The 22,850-nt window shown below is 32.1% G+C and overlaps 1 protein-coding gene across 5 annotated transcripts in view; it reads left to right on the top strand.

Annotated features, from left to right (window-relative positions):
• LOC148622505 (condensin-2 complex subunit D3-L-like) overlaps nt 1–22,850 on the top strand; it is a 50,751-nt gene that overhangs the window by 25,920 nt on the left and 1,981 nt on the right. The window contains exons 20-44 of one of the 5 annotated variants that reach the window (XM_088572512.1): nt 2,565–2,667; nt 3,186–3,285; nt 3,970–3,981; nt 5,905–5,994; nt 6,362–6,438; nt 7,039–7,150; nt 7,743–7,898; nt 8,258–8,488; nt 8,994–9,123; nt 9,527–9,635; nt 10,353–10,437; nt 10,722–10,826; nt 11,680–11,749; nt 12,025–12,109; nt 12,606–12,695; nt 13,349–13,459; nt 13,815–13,874; nt 14,603–14,687; nt 15,578–15,693; nt 15,980–16,227; nt 17,837–18,083; nt 18,977–19,052; nt 19,877–19,894; nt 20,461–20,574; nt 21,477–21,552. In XM_088572512.1, the coding sequence (XP_088428638.1) occupies nt 2,565–2,667; nt 3,186–3,285; nt 3,970–3,981; nt 5,905–5,994; nt 6,362–6,438; nt 7,039–7,150; nt 7,743–7,898; nt 8,258–8,488; nt 8,994–9,123; nt 9,527–9,635; nt 10,353–10,437; nt 10,722–10,826; nt 11,680–11,749; nt 12,025–12,109; nt 12,606–12,695; nt 13,349–13,459; nt 13,815–13,874; nt 14,603–14,687; nt 15,578–15,693; nt 15,980–16,227; nt 17,837–18,083; nt 18,977–19,052; nt 19,877–19,894; nt 20,461–20,574; nt 21,477–21,552 (2,706 nt within the window). Of the gene's footprint in view, nt 1–2,564; nt 2,668–3,185; nt 3,286–3,792; nt 3,811–3,969; nt 3,982–5,904; nt 5,995–6,361; nt 6,439–7,038; nt 7,151–7,742; nt 7,899–8,257; nt 8,489–8,993; nt 9,124–9,526; nt 9,636–10,352; nt 10,438–10,721; nt 10,827–11,679; nt 11,750–12,024; nt 12,110–12,605; nt 12,696–13,348; nt 13,460–13,814; nt 13,875–14,602; nt 14,688–15,577; nt 15,694–15,979; nt 16,228–17,836; nt 18,084–18,976; nt 19,053–19,876; nt 19,895–20,460; nt 20,575–21,476; nt 21,553–22,850 lie in introns of all 5 variants that reach the window. The other 4 variants (XM_088572511.1, XM_088572514.1, XM_088572513.1 and 1 more) reach the window with 4 other exon arrangements.

Below are 22,850 nucleotides of genomic sequence, written 5' to 3'. Positions count from 1 at the left end.
CAGGAAATCGAGCCTTTTTCACCAGACTTGCCATGATTTTATTGGACTTGTCCATCAGTTCGACAGAGTTTCATTTTACTGGATTCTCCCAGGTTCTCAATTATTTAAAGAAATTGGTTTAGCAGCATTAAGTCCAGACTTTCTTTTAACATTAGGGTTAAATACAACATGTAAGATTATTTTAATGTTGAGAGTAGAATAGTTCACTAAACTAAAAAAAAAAAAAACCTGAGAAAAGCTCTCTAAAGGATAAGGCCAAAAATATATGTGTGATTTACTGTTACCAGCTGAAATTAATTAGGGTCTATAGGTCTTTTTTTTAAACCTGTTTCACACTCTAGTAACTATATAGTTAAATATAAACAAAGGCATCAAAGGCCTTAGTATTTTAATTTGTTGGTTTATGGATTTTGACTTGATGGAATCAGGTCAGTCGGTTGGAAAAAAATAAAAATTAAAATTGGAAACAGAAATATACATCTACTATTTATAATAAGATAAAAGCATATTTTTATTTTTATTTTGAAAGATTCCATTATCTAACCTGGCATAATTTAGAGGTGGGCTTCTCATTTCAAATTTTTAGGTGTCCAATAAATTGAATGTGCCGTACTTAAACAATGGTAATTTCCTCTTCTCTTTTTTTATTTATAGCATGATTTAGTCAAAAAAAAAAAAGTAAAAAAAGTAAAAAATTAAAGTGGAAATTCAAGTTTAAAACAGGATTGATAAAAATCATGTACTGTTTAATTTATTATTAAGCATTTTTTGTGCAAACAAGTTGTGTTACAGAAAGGCTTTGTCAATATTGAAAAAAAAACTATAAAGTAGAGGGAAAATTCAGGGCCAGAAAATTTAGTATGCAGACATATTAAATAAAAAATTTAAAAAAAACTTCGTTAAAATTTGTCTTTTATTTTCACATAACAACTACACTGGGAGACTGCATTACATTTTTAAAAACTTCAAATTATTAAATTGGTTAATGGTTTTTAAAAATACATTAAAAACTTGTCATAATTAGAAGACAATAAAACTTGTCTTTTTTCACTAGGATTTTCTTTTGAATATAATTTTCCTGTAATTTAAAAATGATTTATAAAAGTTCAATATTTATCAGATAAAGTAGGATGAAATGGTCTTCAGAAGAAAAGACAACAACTAATTATGTTTTAATTGAATTTTCTCAATTGTTTCATAAGCACTTTTGCTTATTTCTGCACAAAACTTCATAGCTTTTATTTTCCAGATAATTATCTTTCTTTATTTATCTATTTCTTGTTGAGAATGAAAACAAACTCACAAGGTTTTTAAATTCTTAAATCATTTACAGGAACTTTTTACTATTAAAGTTATTTTGATTTTATTATCTCTTGCCAGTGTTAACTTGTTTCCCAAACAACTGAAACCCTTAAACATGATTCTATTGAAGTGGTGAAATTTATGTTTGTTCGATCTTCTCACTGACTTGTTGAATGAACAAAACTAGAAGCAGGCATAGTAGATGTTACAGTTTTACACTTGCCAATTTTATTTTTATAGTCTGTGGCAGTAAAAGTAATAATTGGAAAACTGAAATTCCAATTTTATATTATTTTTTTTTCTCCTTGCTGGAATAATTGGGTCGGCAGATCTGTAAACCAACAAATTGAAAAACTGTGGCCTAATAATAATAATATTGTTTCAATCTGATGTGGAATCCCATTGTTGTGCCTACATATATAAAGGCTCTATCATAATATAAAGTGGTTGTGATAAATTATTGAAGAAAAAACTGTAACGGAAAAAAGTTGTTGACATACACTATGATCACTTCTAAGAATGGTCAGACTTTAACAAAAAACAAAGTCGCGAAAGGTATAAAATATTTTACCCTTCCATCAGTCCGTCCATCAACAGTTTTCCGGACTTTTTTTCTAAACACATGCAGATATTGACATGATTTTTTGGTATATAAGTTCACCATGATATGTTACAGGTCAAGTTAACATTTCATTCCACTCTGATGATTTTTAAAGAAATAACGGGCCTTGAACTTAGCAAAATGAACAGAAAAAAAGTTTCCCATACTTTTTTTTCTAAATGCTTGCAGATATGGACATGATTTTTAGTACAGAAATTCAACATGATAAGTTACAGGACAAGTTCGTAGTTGGTTCTGCTCCAATTACTTTTTACCAAAATTATGGGCCTTGAACTTAGCTAAATTCACAGAAATAACCATTTTTCAAACTTTTTTTTTCTAAACGCTTGCAGATTATGACATGATTTTTGGTATATAACTTCACTATGATAAGTTACAGGTCAAGTGTACGTTTTGTTCCACTCTGATGATATTTACTTTGGATTAACTAAAACTCAAAGAACTCTGGAGTTTGAAACTACCATTCTAAGTAACAGAATTTAGTTAGAAGAAAAAGGTCTAAAGCCTAAAAAACACTCATACCTTTTTTATCGGGATCCTTCTACATGTTTTTCTCTTACAAACAAAGTTACTTGAGTATCCAACATGGGGACGCGTGGGGTATGTGAGCGCACTCACCGAGGTTCTTTAATTATTTCAGGAGATATATGGAGAAAGCATGTGGACATTGGTCTAGACTTGGCAAGATTAAATCAGCATTAGTTTCCAACCTTCAGACATATGTCAATACTGATTATAATGAGGTAATGTAAACTTGTGTGTTGAATGTACATGTTAGAATCATTCTATACACTTTGATTAAAATTTTAAATGTTATTATACCACAGAATCTAAGGATGGTATGTCCCTACCAGAAAAAAAGGGGGAAAGTATATAAATTCGCATGAAATCTTTATTTCTAATGAATTTTACCCTGTTAAAATATGAGCTTCATTTCACTTATCATTTTTAAGCCCCTGGAAGTCTTTGTTCTGTCCTGGATATAATTTGATGATAGTATTATCCATTAGGTCATCTTCATATAAGAAAGGATTAGATAAATAGGTACAAGGACCAATATCATTTAGATGTTACAAAACGACTTTGGTAAAATAAATTTAAAGTTCTGCTTACAACTTTCGGTGAAACTGGTTAATAGCCAACCATGTTAGATGGATTTATGTTTGTCATAGTGTGCTTGTAGAAATAGTTCTTGAATTGAATAAGACTCATAGACACAGAAATCAGAAATCTTATATCCTTGACATGTCCCTCTTTTTAGGTGGCTTGGATGTTACTGGCAGAGCTTGCTCCAGCTGTACCTAAGATGTGTCATAATTTTGTAATGGAATACTGGGAAGAACAAGCTCATTTAGCAGATGGTAGGTATTTTTAGTACTTCTAAGGCTCACACTTCTTTGACATGTAACATATCAATATCTAGTTTTTAGTACTTCTAAGGCTCACACTTCTTTGACATGTAACATATCAATATCTAGTTTTTAGTACTTCTAAGGTTCACACTTCTTTAACATTTAACATATCAATATCTAGTTTGATGCCTTTCTTTGATATTGTAGTCTTTAAAAAATTTATACATGACTTAAAAAGGCAATTCCTCAAGAAGTAAAAACTGAACATCAACTAGATATTAACAATTGATTGTGTAATTGTGGAAATTGAACTTTCCCATGGTATTGTCTCATACATGTATATCACTATGAAATTCAGTGTTTTTGTGGCAGTATCTTTTGTAAGAAGCATTTTAATATGACTTATTTCAATCTTTTGTAAAAGGTAGTGATAGATATTGTTTGTCCATTTGTTATTTGTATATGGGAATGAATATTAATGTCCTTAAATAAGTTATATTACTTACATGAGGTCAGAATCACTGTATTTATACTGTAAGTTGTTTGTTATGTTTTGTCAGGAAATTTTGTTTAAGAAAAAGTGTTGTATTTATATTTTCCCCGCTTATTTTATTGTTGTCTTTACGTATTTCATGACTTATTTTCATTTTTCAAGTTATTTTTTCATTTCAATCCTAAAATGGTCTGTTTCAGGACGGATACGTTGTAAGTCAGTTGCAAACTTGTATATATTTGCTTATTGCTTACATTAACTGAACATATTTCCATTTCCTCTGTAAGTCATAACTTATTTTGCTTGCGAAGTTGTATGTATTCTATATTGTCTATGTCATATGCAGAAATATATTATGGTGTTTTGCATTTGATCCCTTTTACAAAATACATGTATTTATATGTCCATCTTTTGACATACATATGTTGGTATACCACTATCTTGCATCTGTTCAGGCCAATTTTTTTGCTGTTCCTCTACCTACTCATAAAAAAGGCCCTAATTAAAAAAACATCTGCTTAATGTTTGATTTCTTTTATTGTCTCCCTTTGATTTAAATCTCTTCAACTTGTGGACATTAATAGATTGTTATATGAGACTATAGTAGGCTTTACATGTCTGTCTATAAAATAAAGTTTTATTTCTGATTGAGGGGATTTAATGTTCTTGACTACCGTATGTCACACAATCACATGGATGGTTTTTAATCCTACCTACCCATGTTTTGAGCTATGAGTAGGGGGACATGAATCAAACATATTTTTATGTTCGGCCCAACATGTTCTAAAAGAGTAATCAAGGGAACCAAGGTTATAGCGGTAATCAAAAGAATGCAATCCAGGGACAAAGACCAGACATGGAAAACAGACATACACAACAAAGAACATAAAGTAACTAAAATCATACATACAAAGTAACAAAAGCAAATGAGCAACTCGGACTCCACTAAAAACTGGGAGCATGGACCAGGTGCACCGGTAGGGTAAGCGTCCTCTGCTTTTCTAGAAACACCCGCCGAGTTTCTCATAAAAAGTCAAATCCAGGATAGACAAACGAGGAAAGGAAAACTATGACCCGTTGAATAAATCAGTTTTCATGGTGCAGATGGATACACCATAACGATCCACGAGTTCATGATGACGACCATAAAACTTCTGTAGTATGACTTCAATCTTGTAGCAACATAACCCTGTTCCAGAAGCCTATTTGTTAGAGTTCTAGAGCGATACAAAAAGTTTGCGTAGTTTTGGCAAGCTCTGGCATAACGTATGAGTTGTGATATGAATACTCCATACGCAGATGCTGAAGGGATGTTGCCACAGATGAAAGGAAAGTTGACAATTTTGAATGAAAAGTCATCACGTTTGTCGTAAAGTTTGGTCAATAGTTTTCCTTTACTATCGATTTCTAAGTGTAGGTCAAGATATGAAGCTGACTTCTATTAAAATAAATGAAAAAAAAATTATTGTTTTTTTTTGGTTTTTTTTAAATTGACACATTGTTGTCGTTAGAAAAATTGTTTTCCTTTTCCGAGTTTAAGATTTTAAAGTAAAACATCTAAAAAAAAAAAAAAAAAGCAGGATAGGTATATTTTAGAAATAAATCACAAAAACTCCATTTTATCATTGTTTTACCACAGGCTGACTATTAATGTTGCATTTTTTTACCCCAAGCAATAGCGAGGGGTTAAATTATGACATCAATGGCCAGCCCGTGGTAAAACAATGATAATATGGAGTTTCTGTGATTTTTTTACGATTCTAATATTACTAGTGTCTTCATATTGTTGAATAGGCACAGTCTATGACGTTGGTCATATGTTTATCACTTTTTTACCACTGCTGTAGTCTAAAGTGCATCTGTTATGTGATTTTTTTTGAAAATTAATAAATAATTTTGCCTTATGTGTAAGTTGAAGTTAATTTAGTGTGCACATAATGTTATCTGCCGCAGATCTATTAGTTTTTTTTATTTCTGCCTTTAGATATAGTACAATTTTTATAAATTATCCATGTTTCTAATACTTGAAATCTTACATGTACAAAATATTTGTTTGCTTATGCTTTAACATTCAGTTCATAAGAGTTTTAGCTCTCAGGACATATTATACCACTGCTCGGTATTTTCTGTTTCAGTATCAGAATACGAGACTCTGCAGCGAGTACTGTCAGTTATGGGATGTTCGGCCAAGTTCTTTCCTGACGAGAAAAGAGATGTACTGATCAGTAAGTTGTCCATCTATTTCTTACAAATATAAAAGTATTTCTAGAATACTTCACTTTTGACAGGGGCTATGTGTGAAACATGCCTTTAAAAAAATCAGGTGGTGTAAATTTTTCAGATGTTAAATTAACACAATTTGATGAAAAATAGCTACATTTAAGACTGTTTAATAAAATAACAACAAGAAGGGGTTTGTATGAGTTTATGTTGTTGTAATTTCATTCCATTAAACTGCATGGTTTGCAAACTACCATATAATTAAGCGGTTGAATATTTTTTAACTGTATTTAGCTGTTTTTGTGATTGTGACATGGTCATTTGAACCTTATCTTAGATTTATGCTGTGTCATGTACATGTATGCATTACAGATTACTTGAAAAACAGACTGCTTCAATTCAATTCACCACCTGAACTGATTTCTATCACCATCGATACATTGTCTAAGGTAAAGTTACTTTCTTATACATTGATCAGAGATCCCCTATATGTACATATACATTGTAATTAAGAAGAATTCAAAACATCATAAAAGAATGGGTGCCTAACAACCAGTTACATTTTTTGTTGATTATTTATTATACCCTTGCTCCGAAGGAGAGGAGGTATACTGTTTTACCCTTTTCCATGTTTATGTACGTAACATTTTTTTAACACATTCTTCCTTTAGGTATGCCATTTGATGGGATCCATTTTTTGAAAAATAACACTGCAAATTCCTGTTGACCAAGTACAGTTTATTTTCTTTATATTGTGATTGAAAGTGGGGTATCAATAGTGAGACATCACTCACAGATTTCTTATAAGCACAATGCATATATAAGAAATGTAAATTGAAAGTAGTGAAGTGCTGATGAAAATGGTGGAATATCAAAGGTGGTAAATCTGTGGACAAATACACATTCAAGAATATAAAGACAAGGACAGTCAAGATGGAAGATAAAAAAAAAAAAAAAACAGTTTAAAGATAGTAAAACAATATTTTCAACTTAAAATAAATGATTAAAAATAGTTTGTGATAAAGCATTTTGTTTAAAAAAAATTTCAGCTTTGTGAAGCCAAAGCAGAGGCTACCAAAAAGAAATCAGAGAAGGATGCTTGGTGTGTAGACCTACTGAAAGCATGTGATGACTACTTATCTCATGTCATTCTAGAAGATGGTTGGTGAATCAGTACATTATGTTATATCCCTGCTCTGCAGGAGATATATAGTGATCATTATGTCCATCTGTTCATTTATGTCTATCGAAATTTTTTTTTTTGTAATTGCAATTACTTAACACAGCTACTTGATACTTTGACAGGAGGTTTATATATATGTATGTCGTATTGAGGAATTTGATGGAAGTTTCATCAACTTCCTGTTTGACAACTTTGTTGATATTTTGACCAAAGGGTTAATGGGGTGGAAAGCTGGGATATCTTTTAGTGAGCTAAAAGTGATTTTTTTCTGCAAGCACATTTCTTACATATCTAAATGGGTTAATGCGGTAGAAAGCTGGGATATCTTTTAGTGGGCTAAAAGTGATTTTTTTTTTCTGACATATCTAAATGTATGTTGTAGAAAATGATATTTTAGTATAAATGTATCTTGCTTATCATAATTTAATTATTAAGAAACTTGAAATAAGATGATCATCTAATAAAAACGTGAGACTGTTTCCACTTTGTATGAAACATTATTTTTGCTGCTTTCAATGCTTGATTTTTTCCCCCTAAGTAAGTAAATAACAATTATTCTCTGTTTTACAGGGGCTGGCCCTATTGATGAAGATATGGTTGTAAGACATTTGTTCACCCTAGGAGAAATAGCTCAGATTTGCCCTGCTAAGACGCCAAAACGTATCTTCCTCATTGTACAGAGTATGATTGCTGCACCATGTATATCTGCTCCACTGAATTCACAAGGTATTAAAGGATTTGGCCCAGAAATGATAATGAAATGAAGAATCTTTATTTGCAATCAGTTATTAGCCATTTATTACTAGTTAAATGAAGATCCCATCGAGATTCTGATGAGGTTATGTGGTATAATGACCAATCTTTAGCTGAGCACAAAACAATGCATATGAATGCCAATTTTATTTCAAATAAGAGTAATTATCTTGGGTTGTTAAAGAAATAAAGAAATACTACTAACCCTCATGCTTTGCTGTTTGTTTGCTATTGATATTTGTATTTTTAAGCCTATGTTGTATTGAATTGAATAATGGTGCTTTAATAAATGTTAATTTACTGAATTCAGCCATGTTACACTATTATTTCAGTAAATAGTACAGATGGTGCTAATCAGACAGAGAAAACAACCCGGGCCTCAAGCCGTGCTTCAGCAAGAACATCTACAGGGTCTACAGGCTCTAATGAGGAACAGACAGAGAAGACTCGATTCTCACAGCAGACCCAAGGCTTCTCACAGATACAGCTGACACAGGCTTTCTCACAATTCCAAGGTTCAAAGATGTCAAATAGGATCAGAGCATTTGCCTTTATTGCATTAGGTCAGCATCAAAATGAGTTGTCAATTTCTTTTTAGCTTGATTTTATTTCATCAAAATTAAATACATGTGTGTAACTAAGTGCAGTCTTTTGAAGAAGTTTCATTGACATTTTTTCTTGAGGTAGGATAAAATCATTTGTATACTGTATGGAACATTTCTAGAAAGACTAAAATAAAGGAAAAAGGAAAATGTGAAAACTTATTGGTACATGTATCATAAAAAATATAATGCCATACATGTTTTTTGATACTCAGGTTTTTGGTTATAGATATATGTATGATGGTACACTGTTACAATTCACACATTGTTGGTATCAATAGTGTTAAATGTGTTTGTTTGTTTTGGGGTTTTTTTTTCATTAATTAATAGGTCTCATAAAACTAGAACAGGCTTAAAACCATGTAAACAATTTATGATTAAATAGAATTATTGAAACTTGAGTACCAGGGTAATGTATGTAGTATTCTATTGCACTAAATACTTAAAACATCATCTGGATTTGCAGGTAAGCTCTGTTTACAGAACCCAGACCTGGCAAAGAAATGTGTAGCAGCTTTGGCCAGAGAACTAGAGACCTGTAAAGATCCTACCATTAGGAATAATGTTGTCATCATAATGTGTGATCTGTGTGTTAGGTTAGTTCCCTTCTCAGAGGTCAAGGTGTTCATAGTGATTGGTTAATTCAAGTAAGGTGTATGTTGCTATACTTTTCTTTCGTTTTGCTGTCCTTTGACAGTCCTCGCTTCTCACACAAGGTTGGTATACAGAATATAGAATGATATTTCCTTGATTATTTATGAATTAGAATGACTTAACTGATAAGCATGATATGCCTTCCTGCTGGATGTTCCTTCTGTAAGCTAACACTTGAAAAATCAGAAACATACATTTCCATTAAATGATAAGATCTGTCAGAGCTCTTGATAGAGATAACCAGCTTGTTTGTTGAATGCAGGCCAAAGTATGATTTTAATACATTCGTATTATAAATATGTTTGATGGATTAATTACAAAAAGAATCTTCATTCTTAATTACAGATATACAACAACAGCTGACAGATATGTTTCTAACATAGCTGCATGTCTGAAAGATGAGTCTCCACTGGTCAGGAAACAGACACTGACATTAATTACAAGATTACTTCAGGTATGTCTGAAACATGAGTCTCCACTGGTCAGGAAACAGACACTGACATTAATTACAAGGTTACTTCAGGTATGCCTGAAAGATGAGTCTCCACTGGTCAGGAAACAGACACTGACATTAATTACAAGGTTACTTCAGGTATGTCTGAAACATGAGTCTCCACTGGTCAGGAAACAGACATTGACATCAATTACAAGGTAATTTCAGATATGTCTGAAAGATGAGTCTCTACTGGTCTGGAAACAGAAATTGACATCAATTAAAAGGTTACTTCAGGTATGTCTGAGAGATGGTCAGGAAACAATTACTATCAGTAATTTCTAGTATTTTCTTTTATATTTTATTTGCTTGATCCTGACAGATAGTATAACATTGTCTTTCCACATGTTTTACAAGAAATCAAAAAAAAAAAAAATGGACGGATTTTGGTAGTTCCTTCATTTCAGTTTCTGATTTAAAGTTTTTAAGTAGTGTGACTAAACCACCAAGAAAGACAGGTATGTCATGAATTTTTGTGCTGCTGTTTAGTGCAAGTTGCATGTAATAATGAAAAATACACTATTTCTCTTCTTTAAGGGAATTAACTCTTGTTAAATAAGGTTTAATTTGTTAATTTAAGAATTAAACCATCCTTATAATGTCATTATTTTTTTAATAGTTATTAATAATGATTTTATTTTATTTATTTATATTTTTTTTTCATTTTACAAACCACAGGAAGACTTCTTGAAGTGGAAGGGAGTTTTGTTTTTTCGTTTCATCATGACACTGTTGGATACAAACAAAGAAATAGCTGATTTTGGTTTGTATTTTTCAAAACTCTCTTTTAATCTTTTTTTTCAAATGTTCAATATTTGACTTTAGCCTTGAAACGTATTTTTAAAACAGTCTAACACAATCCACCAGAAAACAAAACACTGACAAATTTAAAACTTTGAAAAATATCAAAATAAAGCAAGGTATCAATTCCTTCTAACAGGTGCCAAAGTGGTAATGATTCAATTAAATAATGAAAGAATCATCTCAGTGTTTTTTTAAATAAAAAAAATAAATTTGAATGGTCTAATGTCAGTTTTATTCTTGCAGCTGAGTTCTGTTTGGTACACCTTTTAATGCAGAGACACCCAACAATGTTCTTCCAACATTTTCAAGAATGTATCTTCCATTTTAATGCTTATGAAGACCATGCTAGTAAGTACATGTATACTCAGAAATGTATAGTTTGCATAAATAGTAACTCAACAGGAAATCCAGAAGAAGAATTACACTTTAACTTAATGTCACCCATGATCTGGTAAGTCTTTATTTTAATTAGACCCCCTGCTTTTCAAGCTTACAAAGTGTGAGGTACATAATGATCATGGTGTTGGTCCATTCATTCGTCGAGAGTTCTAATCAACAACTCCTCTGAAACTGCTAAATGGGATTTGATGAAACTGTCACAGATTCTTTGTTACATGACACCATTGTGCACCTGTTATTTGGTTTTTTTTTTCACTTGATTGACTTTTGGGGTTTCCTGATGCAAAACATGAACTTGGTCATTGGTCAACAAAGGAGGGGACTATTTTCTAATCTGCAACTCCTCTGAAACCGCTTATTGGAATTTGATAAAACTTTCACAAAATCTTTCATTGTGCATTTCCTATTCTGTTTTTTCATCAAATGACTTTAGAGGTTTCCAGGTAATCCACAACTCCTCCTAAACTGATGAATGGAATTTGATGGAACATTAACAAATTCTTTATCACATGATGCCATTTTTTTTTTTTTTTTTTTTACCTGAATGCCTTAAATTACTCATGGGGTTTCTTCTATGGAGCAGTGTGTTGTTCACCAAATGAGCTTTGCACACAGTTGTTTTTCTAGTTTTGAATGGCATTCAACATTTTGCAACATAACACAGCACATGTATGGTTGCTGAGCTGTATTGTTAGTACACTTTTAACTATATTTTGATTTTAAGATTTAATACTGTTAACCTCTTGTGAGATTACTAAGGAACTATAATTATAGTTTGTTTGATATTGATATTTGTTTTTAGCATTTAACAAGTTCCCACAAAATGAGAAGGAAAAGAAGATGTTCTGTCTGAAAGGAAACCATAATGCAGGGTAAAATTTGTTAGTTAAACCTTTCATTTTACCTTTTTACGGTAAGAATGCTGTTTATTTCCACATCACTCACCATTCACCTAGTATTAAGTTACGTACCTGTTTTTACTATTTAGAATTACGTCAGATTTACCTTGAAACATGGTGTAAGTCATTGAATCATGAGTTATTACAGTTTTTGTTTTTGTCTTTTTTTAGAAATCTTTGCCTGAAATGATATTATTGTAAACTTCAACTTGATGTGTCTGAATTAAGTGCCCTTTTCTTGTTAACAGAAAGAGATTGAAGCTGTACCTGTTCATGCTGGAATATATGACAGATGAACAAAGATTTCAGATGACTGCAAAAATGGCTCAAGAGGTACGCTTCTGAAAACAAATCAGTAGTTTTAATAATGAAGTGCATTTCATTTTGGTCAATTTATGAAGGTGATCATGATCAAAAACTGAATAATGCTATTTAGAACTTTAAGTGTAATGGTAAACTGTACATTGAATTTATATGTGTGCATAAAACAACGCAAGTGTAATGGTAAACTGTACATTGAATTTATATGTGTGCATAAAACAACGTAAGTGTAATGGTAAACTGTACATTGAATTTATGTGTGTGCATAAAACAACGTAAATTGTAGTTGCTGTGTGATGCATTACGAAAAAAACCTAAACTTCCTGTATGTAAAATAAAAAGTAAGTATGAAATTTACTCATCAAAATTTCTTATAGCTACAATCTAACTTCAAAAGTAAAACCTACAATGTGTACATCTATCTTCAGAGAGTAGTTGTGAAATAAAGAATTATACCCCTTGGATTAATTAGAACAAAGTTAAGTAGTTTTTTGCTTTATTATACCAGGTACTTGGAGGAGTTGTAGATAACATTATCCCACTGAATGAAGACAGCAGTGCACTTCTCAGAGATACTTTGGCCATTCTTAGTAGTAAGGTAAATATTAATCATTGATATCGACACTATTCAGAAACTATTATGTTGCAGTTGGAGCAGTTTTGTACAGGTTTTTTTTTACTTATTGACATTCTTCTTTACTTTTTGAATTGGTAAGGTTAAAACATTTCTTGCATTATTATTATCAAGTCAAGATGTTCTGCCAGGATCTATATGCAGTGTATGTGTTACATGATGATGTGTTTGTTTTTTTTTTTTTAAATATACTGACCTTTGCAGTATTATTATTCTTATATCGTATGGGTGTGTATTCAAGACTTCAGATTTCAAACAGTAGGGGACACTTACATATATGCAGGTTGTGATTGAGTCATTTATCCCAGGAAAATAAAATATTAGCTTGACTTAACCAGAAAATAAATGGGGGAAGGGCTAGTATACTAAACTTTTTCACCAATCTTCATTGCCAAGAAGGGACCTGCAGTTTACACAGATGTACAGAATATACAAGAAAAAAATGTTGGCTTTAGAGATGATCTTTTCCTCTTGTTTCTATTACTTGATGTTTGTTACTTAATAATAGCTAAAACTGTATTGTTTATTTGAGTAATACATATACATAATGATAATTTAATTATACAATGTAACATATTTTGTTATCATTTTTTATCATAGAGAATTTATAATTTTAGGAAATAAAACTATCCTCACTGAAAGCCAGACCTCAGGAAGAGATAGCAGGAGATGAGGAGGAGAGAGCTGCTGTGGTTATAGCTGCTGCCAAGAAAACTCTTATCACACAGGTAGATACATTTCTTATGTGTATAAAAAGTTGTGTTATTTTACTGAAAAGGTTTGTAAATCTGTTTTTTCTACATGTTTTTTTTTTTTTTTGTTTTAGAGGCTGAGAATTTTTTTTTAGAAAAAGACTTTTGTTAAAATGTAATGCTAATTTTTTTTCAAGTTCTCATCATCAATCCAAATAGAATTTTTGCAGTGAAAAAGTTTCGCTGCATTTACATGTAAACACTTCATATCTAAATATATTTTTGTTTATAAAACTAGTCCCACCAGAATTTCAATTCAACATTATGATAATAAAAAGAACATAAAAGAAAAAAAAACTATTTTGATTTTGATATTGTTGCCATGTTTCAGGTTGTCAAGAAAAATGTTATAGAGAATATTGTACCTATTGTTGTATCCCTGAAACATATGGTGAGTTCTAACTTTGTTAATGTTCTTTAAATCTATATATGAAGTCCTCATAATGTTTATCTACAACCTATGACCATAGAATCACTGAGGGTCTGATTTTAGTCTGACAGGAAGTGACCATAGAATCACTGAATGTCTGATTTCAGTCTGACAGGAAGTGACCTTACAATCACTGAGGGTCTGATTTCAGTCTGACAGGAAGTGATCTTACAATCAGTGAGGGTCAGATTTCAGTCTGACAGGAATTAACCATAGAATCACTGAGGGTCAGATTTCAGTCTGACAGAAAGTGACCTTACAATCACTGAGGGTCAGATTTCAGTCTGACGGGAAGTGACTCTAGAATCACTGAGAATCTAATTTCAGTCTGACAGGAAGTGATCTTTTGTACAAATTATGTGGTGCAAAAAGGGAAGTTTAAATTATGGGACAATATGGCCTACACACAGGTCACCACAAGTCTACTAGGACCTAGAACGCCACCTACTTACAATATGGCATCTGTGGCTTATAACTTGCCCTCTTAAGGTTACATCTGTCACATGTTGTTTGGACATCCTATATACGATTATTTTCTTGTTTTTTCCGAGGGGGTTAAGTAATGTAATTAGTTACAACTACATAAACTTTTTAAAAAAAAAAAACCAAGGGAAAAAAAAAAAAAAAATTGCTTGTTGGGTTGTTTTTATTCAGTAACATTTAACATTTTTTTATGCATCTGATTTCAGCTTGAGCAGCATAGGTCCCCAGTACTTAAAGATTTAATGATGTATCTAAGAGAACTGATGAAAGATTATAAAAACGAAGTTCAAGGTATTTTTTCCTGATTATGCTTAACAACTTTCAAAACATCAGATTCTTTTAGGTAGTATCCAATATTTCTTCTGCAAAATGTCTTTAAATGCTCTAAATCTCTATTAACTCTTAATATTGATTTTATTGTATGAATTCTAATTGTGTTTATATTTTAATAGGTTCTTGCAGCTAGGGATTTACTTCTTTTTGTATTGTTGATTGGCATACATAATTAATAGGTTACTTAACTAGAAAGGATGAATGTCCAAAACATGATCATGAGTGCCGAAGAACGCCTAGGTTTAACAAGTGTTCCACACACAAGTTAAATCTCCGAGTGTTCTTTGCACAAGTAGTTATATTTTGGTTATTCATGATAACCAATATGATTGTCCTATTTATTACATTGATTTTCTTCACAACTTGTTGCTATTTTCAACATAAATTTTAAATTTTGTAATTAGCAGATTGATGTTCCTGTTGTAACATTTTGGCATGAGAAAGTCTGATAGTGAAATTATTGTCCCCCGCAAGGGGACATGGGAATGCTGGGCATCTGTCCGTCCACGTTTTCGGCACTTTTTTTTATTGTTATGCTTTTACCAAATAAGTTTGTTTTTGGTATGTGGCCTTATTATGGAGAGTTACAGATTAAGTTCGACTTTGGTTAGGGTTGATCAATTTTTATGGAAGTTATGGCCCTTGGACTTAAAAAATTTCAGTGAATTTAAGGTTTTCCTCACTTTTGTTTTTTTCGCGGGGGACATTGAAACACCATTCTTTTATTGAATTTAGTTTACAGTGTGGATTATGGAAATTTTTCACCAGGGAACATTGGATAATTCACTACTATCCCTATATAATGAACAAGTTTAACTTCTGCTATATTCAGTGTGTTGTCTTCACAGAGATATTAGCAGCAGATAGACAGTTGGCAAATGAGATAGAATTTGACCTGAGGAAGTTTGAAGAGCAGGAAGAAGAGTTGGAAAGACCAAGGAACACAGTGTCTACAATCGTTCAGGTGTGACATTGAGGTTTTAATATTTTAACAGAGGAGAAGATGTAGTTTGAACATATTGAAGAAAGGTTTGGCTGTTCTATGAAACAAAATTATGCCAAGCTGGAACTTGTTTGTACATCTTGAAACTACTCTTACCTTAACCAATCAGATATACCTGCATCTGCATCCTAAGATTTGAGAAATTTTTTAGCTATTGTAAGTGCTTACTAAATTAAAGGCTAATTAATAATGATCAAAATTACATGTAATGGGCTAAGTTAGTATAGTGAAAATTTTATTAATTCAGGGTCCATCTCAGCCTGGCACTCCTGCTTCAAGAACTGGTACACCAGCCACTTCAAAGCCTAGTTCACTACATGCTGCAATTAGGTCACCAAATTCTCAGGGATCAGCACAAGGCAATGAATCACCACATACAAGAACACCAGCTAAGGGAGTAGGCAGTCCTGAACAGGGAATTAGGCTAGGAGGGGAACAGTTGGGACCACCTACTATCCAGGTCCAGGGACCAACCCCAGTCAGGACACCTGCAAGGTAAAGTTCCTTTCCACTACTGTCAAAGTTTTCCTTTCAAGTAGATAGTATAGAATGTGTTTTGATTGTAATAACTTGAGCAAAAATCTATGTAGTAGTTGTTTTTTTTAATCTGTGAAGTTTTTCCTTGATGCATTTAGTATATTCCTCCACTCCAAAGGAGTGAAACCCTTGTCCATGCCTCCTTGTTTTCATCCGTAACAATTTTTTCTGTCAGTTTTCTCAGCAACTACTCATTACTGTGGCTTAGTATTTTAACATATTCGCACTGTAGGTATGCCATATGGTGGTATATATTTTCAAAAAAAATTGACAACTTCCTGTTTACCGAGACTTTGTTTATTTTTTTCCTTTATATTTTTTAAAGTTGAAATTTTCATCCATTTTTACTCAGCAACTACTCATCACGGCAGCATGAAATTTTAACTCATTCTTATTCTATGTATGGCATATGATGGGATCCATTTTTGGAAAAAAGCTGCTGTAACTTCCTGTTTAGCGAGTACTTGTTTATTTTGCTTTTATCTTGATTGAAAGCAGGGGTATCACTTGTGAGTTGTCACTCACCAATTTTTGTTTTCCTTGCTGGTATTATCAGAATAACTTCTCTTATGATTCATGAAGTTGATTTTTACAAATTAAACACCCATGAATTATTCTAAAGTAAATCATATAAATTTAAAATGACGAAATGCCAACCTTAAATACATGTATCTTGATTTTAATATCATTTTTTTATTTTACTGTTACATGTATGTTTTCTTCATTACCAATATATTACATGTACATGTACATGTTCCTACAAAAGAACTGGGTGAAGTTCAAGGATTTTTTTTCGTAGTTTTTGTCTCATTTTCAATGAAAGGTGAGACTAAGGTATCACTATCTGGGTCTGTGTTGAGATTTAATTTTTTCTGACTGGGTCATTACTAGTAGTAGTAATATTAACCACTTGAGCTAAGGTAGGTCAGTCATTTTTGTTATGCTGTTACATAAGCATCACTATATCACAGTTTTGCATCAGTTCCATGCCACTGCAATCATGGTCTATTGACTGAAATTTTCTTGTTAATGTTTAGTTTTCTGATTAGGTCCGTTAAACATGATTCACCAAATGACTTGTACAAGGTCAATCATTTTTGGCTTGTAGTTGCTTTAACATCACTACATCACAGTTCCAGATCTGTATCATGCATATGCCGTGCAGTCTCAGTCTTTTGACTTTGACATTTCTTTTTAAGATTTAAATGATTTCTGATTAGGCCAGTTTTTCATGAACTTCTCATGCTAGGTCAATGGCATTTAGTGTATCACAACATTCAAATTCCAAATGCATATGCTCCTGCAAATATTTAATAACATCAACTATGTGTGACAGGCAAGACATGTCTCAGTTATAACAGTTTATTTATCTATCAAATATATATTTTAATACAAAACTTTGACAAGAATTTTGAAAGTTTATAAGTTGACATGATTGCATCATTAAACCTCCTTGTTTTTGTGTAATAACTGACTAACCACTTAAAATTCACTATACCACTACCAAAATCCACTATCTCCACCATTCTTCAGTTCTGTTTTCATTGACTGACCACTACTATTTCAGAGATAATTCTCTTTCAACTAAGGCCATCCTAAACTCTGCTAGGAAAGCTTTTGAAAGGGCCCAGCAACTGCACGATAGTCTATCAAAGAATCCAAACAGTGCTTCAAAGTCGTCCTCACCATCAAAAGACTCTCTTGAATCATCTTCTCAGAAGGCAGCTTCAAGGAGAAAATCTATCATGAAGGGTAAAAACAAGATCAGTGGTGAAGGTGAAGAAGATGAAGAGAGCCCACAGCTGGCAGTTAGGGTAGGCACAATGCTTGGTCAATTTTCTTACAGTTCAAAATTTTTACTGTTAGCCTTTTTAGCTAAAAAAAACACAATGAAAGGAATAATCAGATCATTTAATAGTGAATTAATGTTGTGAAACAAGCTCAAACACAAATTATGTTTATTTATTTCATTTACATACTTGTAAATTACTGTTGAATTACTTTGTGTGTTGGGGGAAAGTGTCAGCTAATAGATTCTTGACTTCATGGATTTGACAAATGCAAAGGGAATTTCGTTTTTGTTGTAAACTAAATTTCAGGGTTAGCCAACCCAATGAAGACAACACAAAAGGGTACCCCACAGTTATAATTTTACAGTAAACTCCTGTCTCAGCCAATCAAGTTTTTCTGTCCAATTTTTTTGACAACCAAATAATTATAAGATACAAAAGGTAGAAAGTGGATCGAGAACTTCACAACAGTCAAAATTTATATGGTTCTTTCAAGTTGTGTGACCATTTAAGTAGCACTCCAGCTAAGAATCATGCAAAATGTGATACATGGTTGGAAAGCCTACATATTTTTATTTTTGATATTTTGTTTAAAATGCTTTAGTAAACAGAAATTAACATTTGGTTTTTCATATAACCCGTGCTCATAGCAGATAAAAATTATATAGAGTGCACTCAAATACAATAGAACCTACTACTATATGTAGCCTTTTTTGGGGTGTAGCACATTTTTCAGATTTTGCATGACTCTTACAAAGACAACTATAAAATTAATCAATTCAGTATTTTCATTATTACAGTTCATTGAAATTCTTCACTAGACATATTTAACTACAGCCATAAAAAAAGGTATACAACAATCTGATATAGTATTTGTTGAGTTTTGCAACTTGTATAAATGTTGTGTTTGTTTACAGTTTGCTGAGGATGTATCAGACAAGGCGACACCACCACGAGCTTTGAGGGGAAATAGGGCTATCAGTACTCCATCAGGTATTTCTAAACAATTCAACAATTAGTATCGAACAAGCATGCTGTTACCCTCTTTTTGGTAAAGGGCTTATAAGCCTCATATTTTATTTATATTTGATCCAAAAGTTCTACTATTTAAAGCATTCAAAATAGGAGACCAATTTGAACAAGAATGAATGAGAAAATTAGATTTTCATGTTTATTTAAGATAGCATGATAGTTCTGATGGTACTGTCAAAACCATGTGTAAAAGTTAAGTAGCTGTCTTTGTAAAAATCATCCGAAATCTGAAAAATGTGATACACCTAAAAAAAGGCTACATATTTTTATTTTTGTAACTAAGTTGTTTTATGGGTCTATACCATGAAATATGTAATTATTCATTCAAATCTGCCTGCTCTCAAGAGATAATCAACATTGAAAATCCAATAGATTCTATTGTATTTGAGTGTCAATTACAGAGTTATCTCCCTTTATTTTGAAATTTACAGTGCATTTATATAATTTTTTTCTCTTATGAACACGGGTTATATGAAAAACTGAATATTAATTTCTGTTTACTATGGCAATTCAAACAAAATATCAAAAATAAAAATATGTAGGCTTTTTACCCATGAATCACATTTTGCATGATTCTTAGCTGGAGTGCTACTTAATTGATTCAATCTTTAAAGGATGCACTCCCATTAGTACTAGTAACATATAATATAAATACAAATTATATAGTATGCATGACAAAATAATATTGGTATTCAGAACTTATCCACATCCTATGTTGGTTTTTTTACAAATATTTTTTTATGTTCCTTTTAGAAGTTAAGAAACTTTGTTACGTTATTTTGCAGCATTTTATGTGGATGATGGTAAACTTATTTATATTAAACCAGCAGTGTGCTTCAACTACCAATTATTCAAATTTAAAAGGCGTAGTGCATGATTAATGTCCATCAATTATTTTATTTCTTCTATATTTATTCTATAAGCCTAAGACTGGATGCCAAGCATGACATTCTTTATTAATGTTTTGTACATTAGATTTTTTTCTGTAGAAAAATCCTTAATTAATTGTATAGTGTAGCTACAGTATACCTTGCTTGCATAGAATGGAAATTGAACTTAATTGAAAATTACTTGCTGTATCTTTGTGACTATAATAAACCATTTATTAGTATTAGAACTAACATTAGTGCTTTGTTTTCTTATGACATTTTAATTACTATTGCTGTCCCTATTTTTGATTGAGAAAAGATATTTAATGGTGATATTATATTTGTTATTATTTTAAAAGGAAACTTTAAATGGTAATGCATTGTTGACTTCTATTTTATTTCACAATTTTGTCTTTCTGAATATGATGTGTATTGCTTTCCTGATTTTTTTTTGTCATTATAGCCTAATGAAAAAAAAAAATTTGTGTCCTATATTTCAGGAGTATTGAATAACATCACTTTTCATGCAGACCAGAATGTTACATTAATTCCCCCATCACCAATCCCTACCTGTATGCCTATCAGAGTATTCAGTGATGCCACTGATGAAAATGGTAGGTTTGAAAGCAATTTATGTCAATTATTTTCCAATAAACACTTCACCATCTGCTGTCTTTTCTTTTTCTTTTTTTTTTTTTTTGGGGGGGGGGTTTGTCTCTTTTTCTACCAAATATCTTTCTAAGCTATTTTGATGTGGGATCTTATTTTTGTGCTGTAGTCCATTGTTCTTTCCAGACTGCACCCTTTTAAATTTTAAATATTTTATGCATGACGCACAAAAGGTGCCACATGTGTTTTTTTTTTTTTTTTTGTTCCATATCAGTCATTTAAATGGCCTTGACTGTTTCTTCATAAACATAAGAAACGAAAAACTTTTCTCAGGTCAAAAACAATTTTGTGAAACTGCAGGCGATGTGCAGAGGACACAATCATTTCCCTGATCCTTTTGATGGGACCTAGTAAATTTCAGATAGCCAACTGACTGAAAACAGACAGGCATGGCTGGCAAACCTAGAGAATTTCGAGTGAAGATGAAATTATTCATTGTCCATGGGTGTGGGCCAGGTTGGATACAATCCCAATAAGAACCGAAAGATTCTAAGTTTAGCTGCAACATCAATTTGAATTACAATTTGAATCAACACGATGCCATGATAAAAAAACATATACTAGTTTTTCTATTAATCCATTTGGAGTGTATGTACCTCTGTTACCTCTCACCTATAATGAAACTATAAAGAGTATACAAACCTGAGGTTAACTTACTTGTTGGCAGTTGAATCTCTCCTGTTATCTAACAATGATCCCTTACCATACTGCCCCCTTTATTCTGAAAATGACCCCTGTTTTGATGTCAAGGGGTCAGTGGCCCTGTTTGCAATTTTCTGGAATGAACACTGTGGGCATCTTTCCTGTAAACCTGTGTTATCAGTATCATACTATGGTTATCTTATAGGCACCCCAACAACACCACAGAAAGGTTTACAAGGGAGCAGTAAAGACACAGTCTACATGTTTTCACCTGATAAACCGTAAGCTTTGTAAATTTTATATTTTCAAGCTAAAACATCTGCAATTATACATTTGAAACAGGTTTAGGTCATAATTAATAAATATTACATTTTCACCCTCACCCAATCCAGTTTTTCTTATTTTCAAAGATGCATTTTGAAAAATAATCATGATTCAAGTTTTTGGAAATATTCTGTGTCTTGTCCAGACCTGATTTATAATAATTGTTATTTAGTAACTTTCAGTTCATAAATCATAGTTTTTCATTGGTATTTCTTTAAAAAATGGTTCCAAATTGATGAGAAGTGGTACATTTATAGCAGTAGAAACACATATACTTTGATAAAGCTGTTTCATTATGTTTGTGCTGGTAAAATAAAGCACACACAGATGCGATAACAATAAGGCTAGTTTTTCGGCTCGACTGACAGTTATTGAAGGAGAAATTCAAAATTAAAATTCATCCCCCCCTCAATTTTTCAGAAAAATTAGATGAGAATCTAAAAAAAAATATTATTATGACCTTATAATCTTGTTCTTTAAGAACATCTTTTTAAGTTGTCACTAATTGATCAAAGAGTAATCAAGGGAACCAAGGTTATAGCAGTAATCAAAAGAATGTAATCCTGGGAAAACATACATACACAACAAAAAACATAAAGTAACTAAATCGTATGTACAAAGTAACAAAAGTAAATGAGCAACTCGGACTCCACTAAAAACTGGGAGCATGGACCAGGTGCACCGGTAGGGTAAGCATCCTCTGCTTTTCTAGAAACACCCGCAGAGTTGCTCATAAAAAGTCAAGTCCGGGGTAGACGAAAGAGGAAAAGAAAAATATGACACGTTGAACAAATCAGTTCTCATGGCGCAGATGGATACACCGTAACGATCCACAAGTTCATGATGACCACCATAAAACTTCTGTAGTGATCACTTCAATCTTGTAGTAAGATAACCCTATTCCAGAAGCCTTTTTGTTAGAATTCTAGCGCAATACAAAAAGTCTGGGTAGTTTTGGTAAGCTCTGGTATAACATATGAGTTGTGATATGAACACTCCATACACAGATGCCGATGGGATGTTGCCACAGATGAAAGGAAAGTGGTCAATTCTGAATGAAAAGTCATCACGTTTGTCGTAAAGTTTGGTCAATAGTTCTCCTTTACCATCGATTTCGCAGTGTAGGTCAAGATATGAGGCTGACTTCACATTTTCTGTAGTATTTTTTATCTCAAGTTCTTGGGGGTAGATGCGATGTATCAAATCCCCGAAATTAGGATTGTTTAAAGATAATACGTCATCTATATAGTGGAAA

The sequence above is a fragment of the Perna viridis genome, chromosome 3, assembly GCF_037379345.1.
Source record: "Perna viridis isolate PV_CMFRI_1.1 ecotype Kerala chromosome 3, ASM3737934v1, whole genome shotgun sequence".
Classification (NCBI taxonomy): domain Eukaryota; kingdom Metazoa; phylum Mollusca; class Bivalvia; order Mytilida; family Mytilidae; genus Perna; species Perna viridis.
This window is presented reverse-complemented; position numbering and strand designations above follow the sequence as displayed.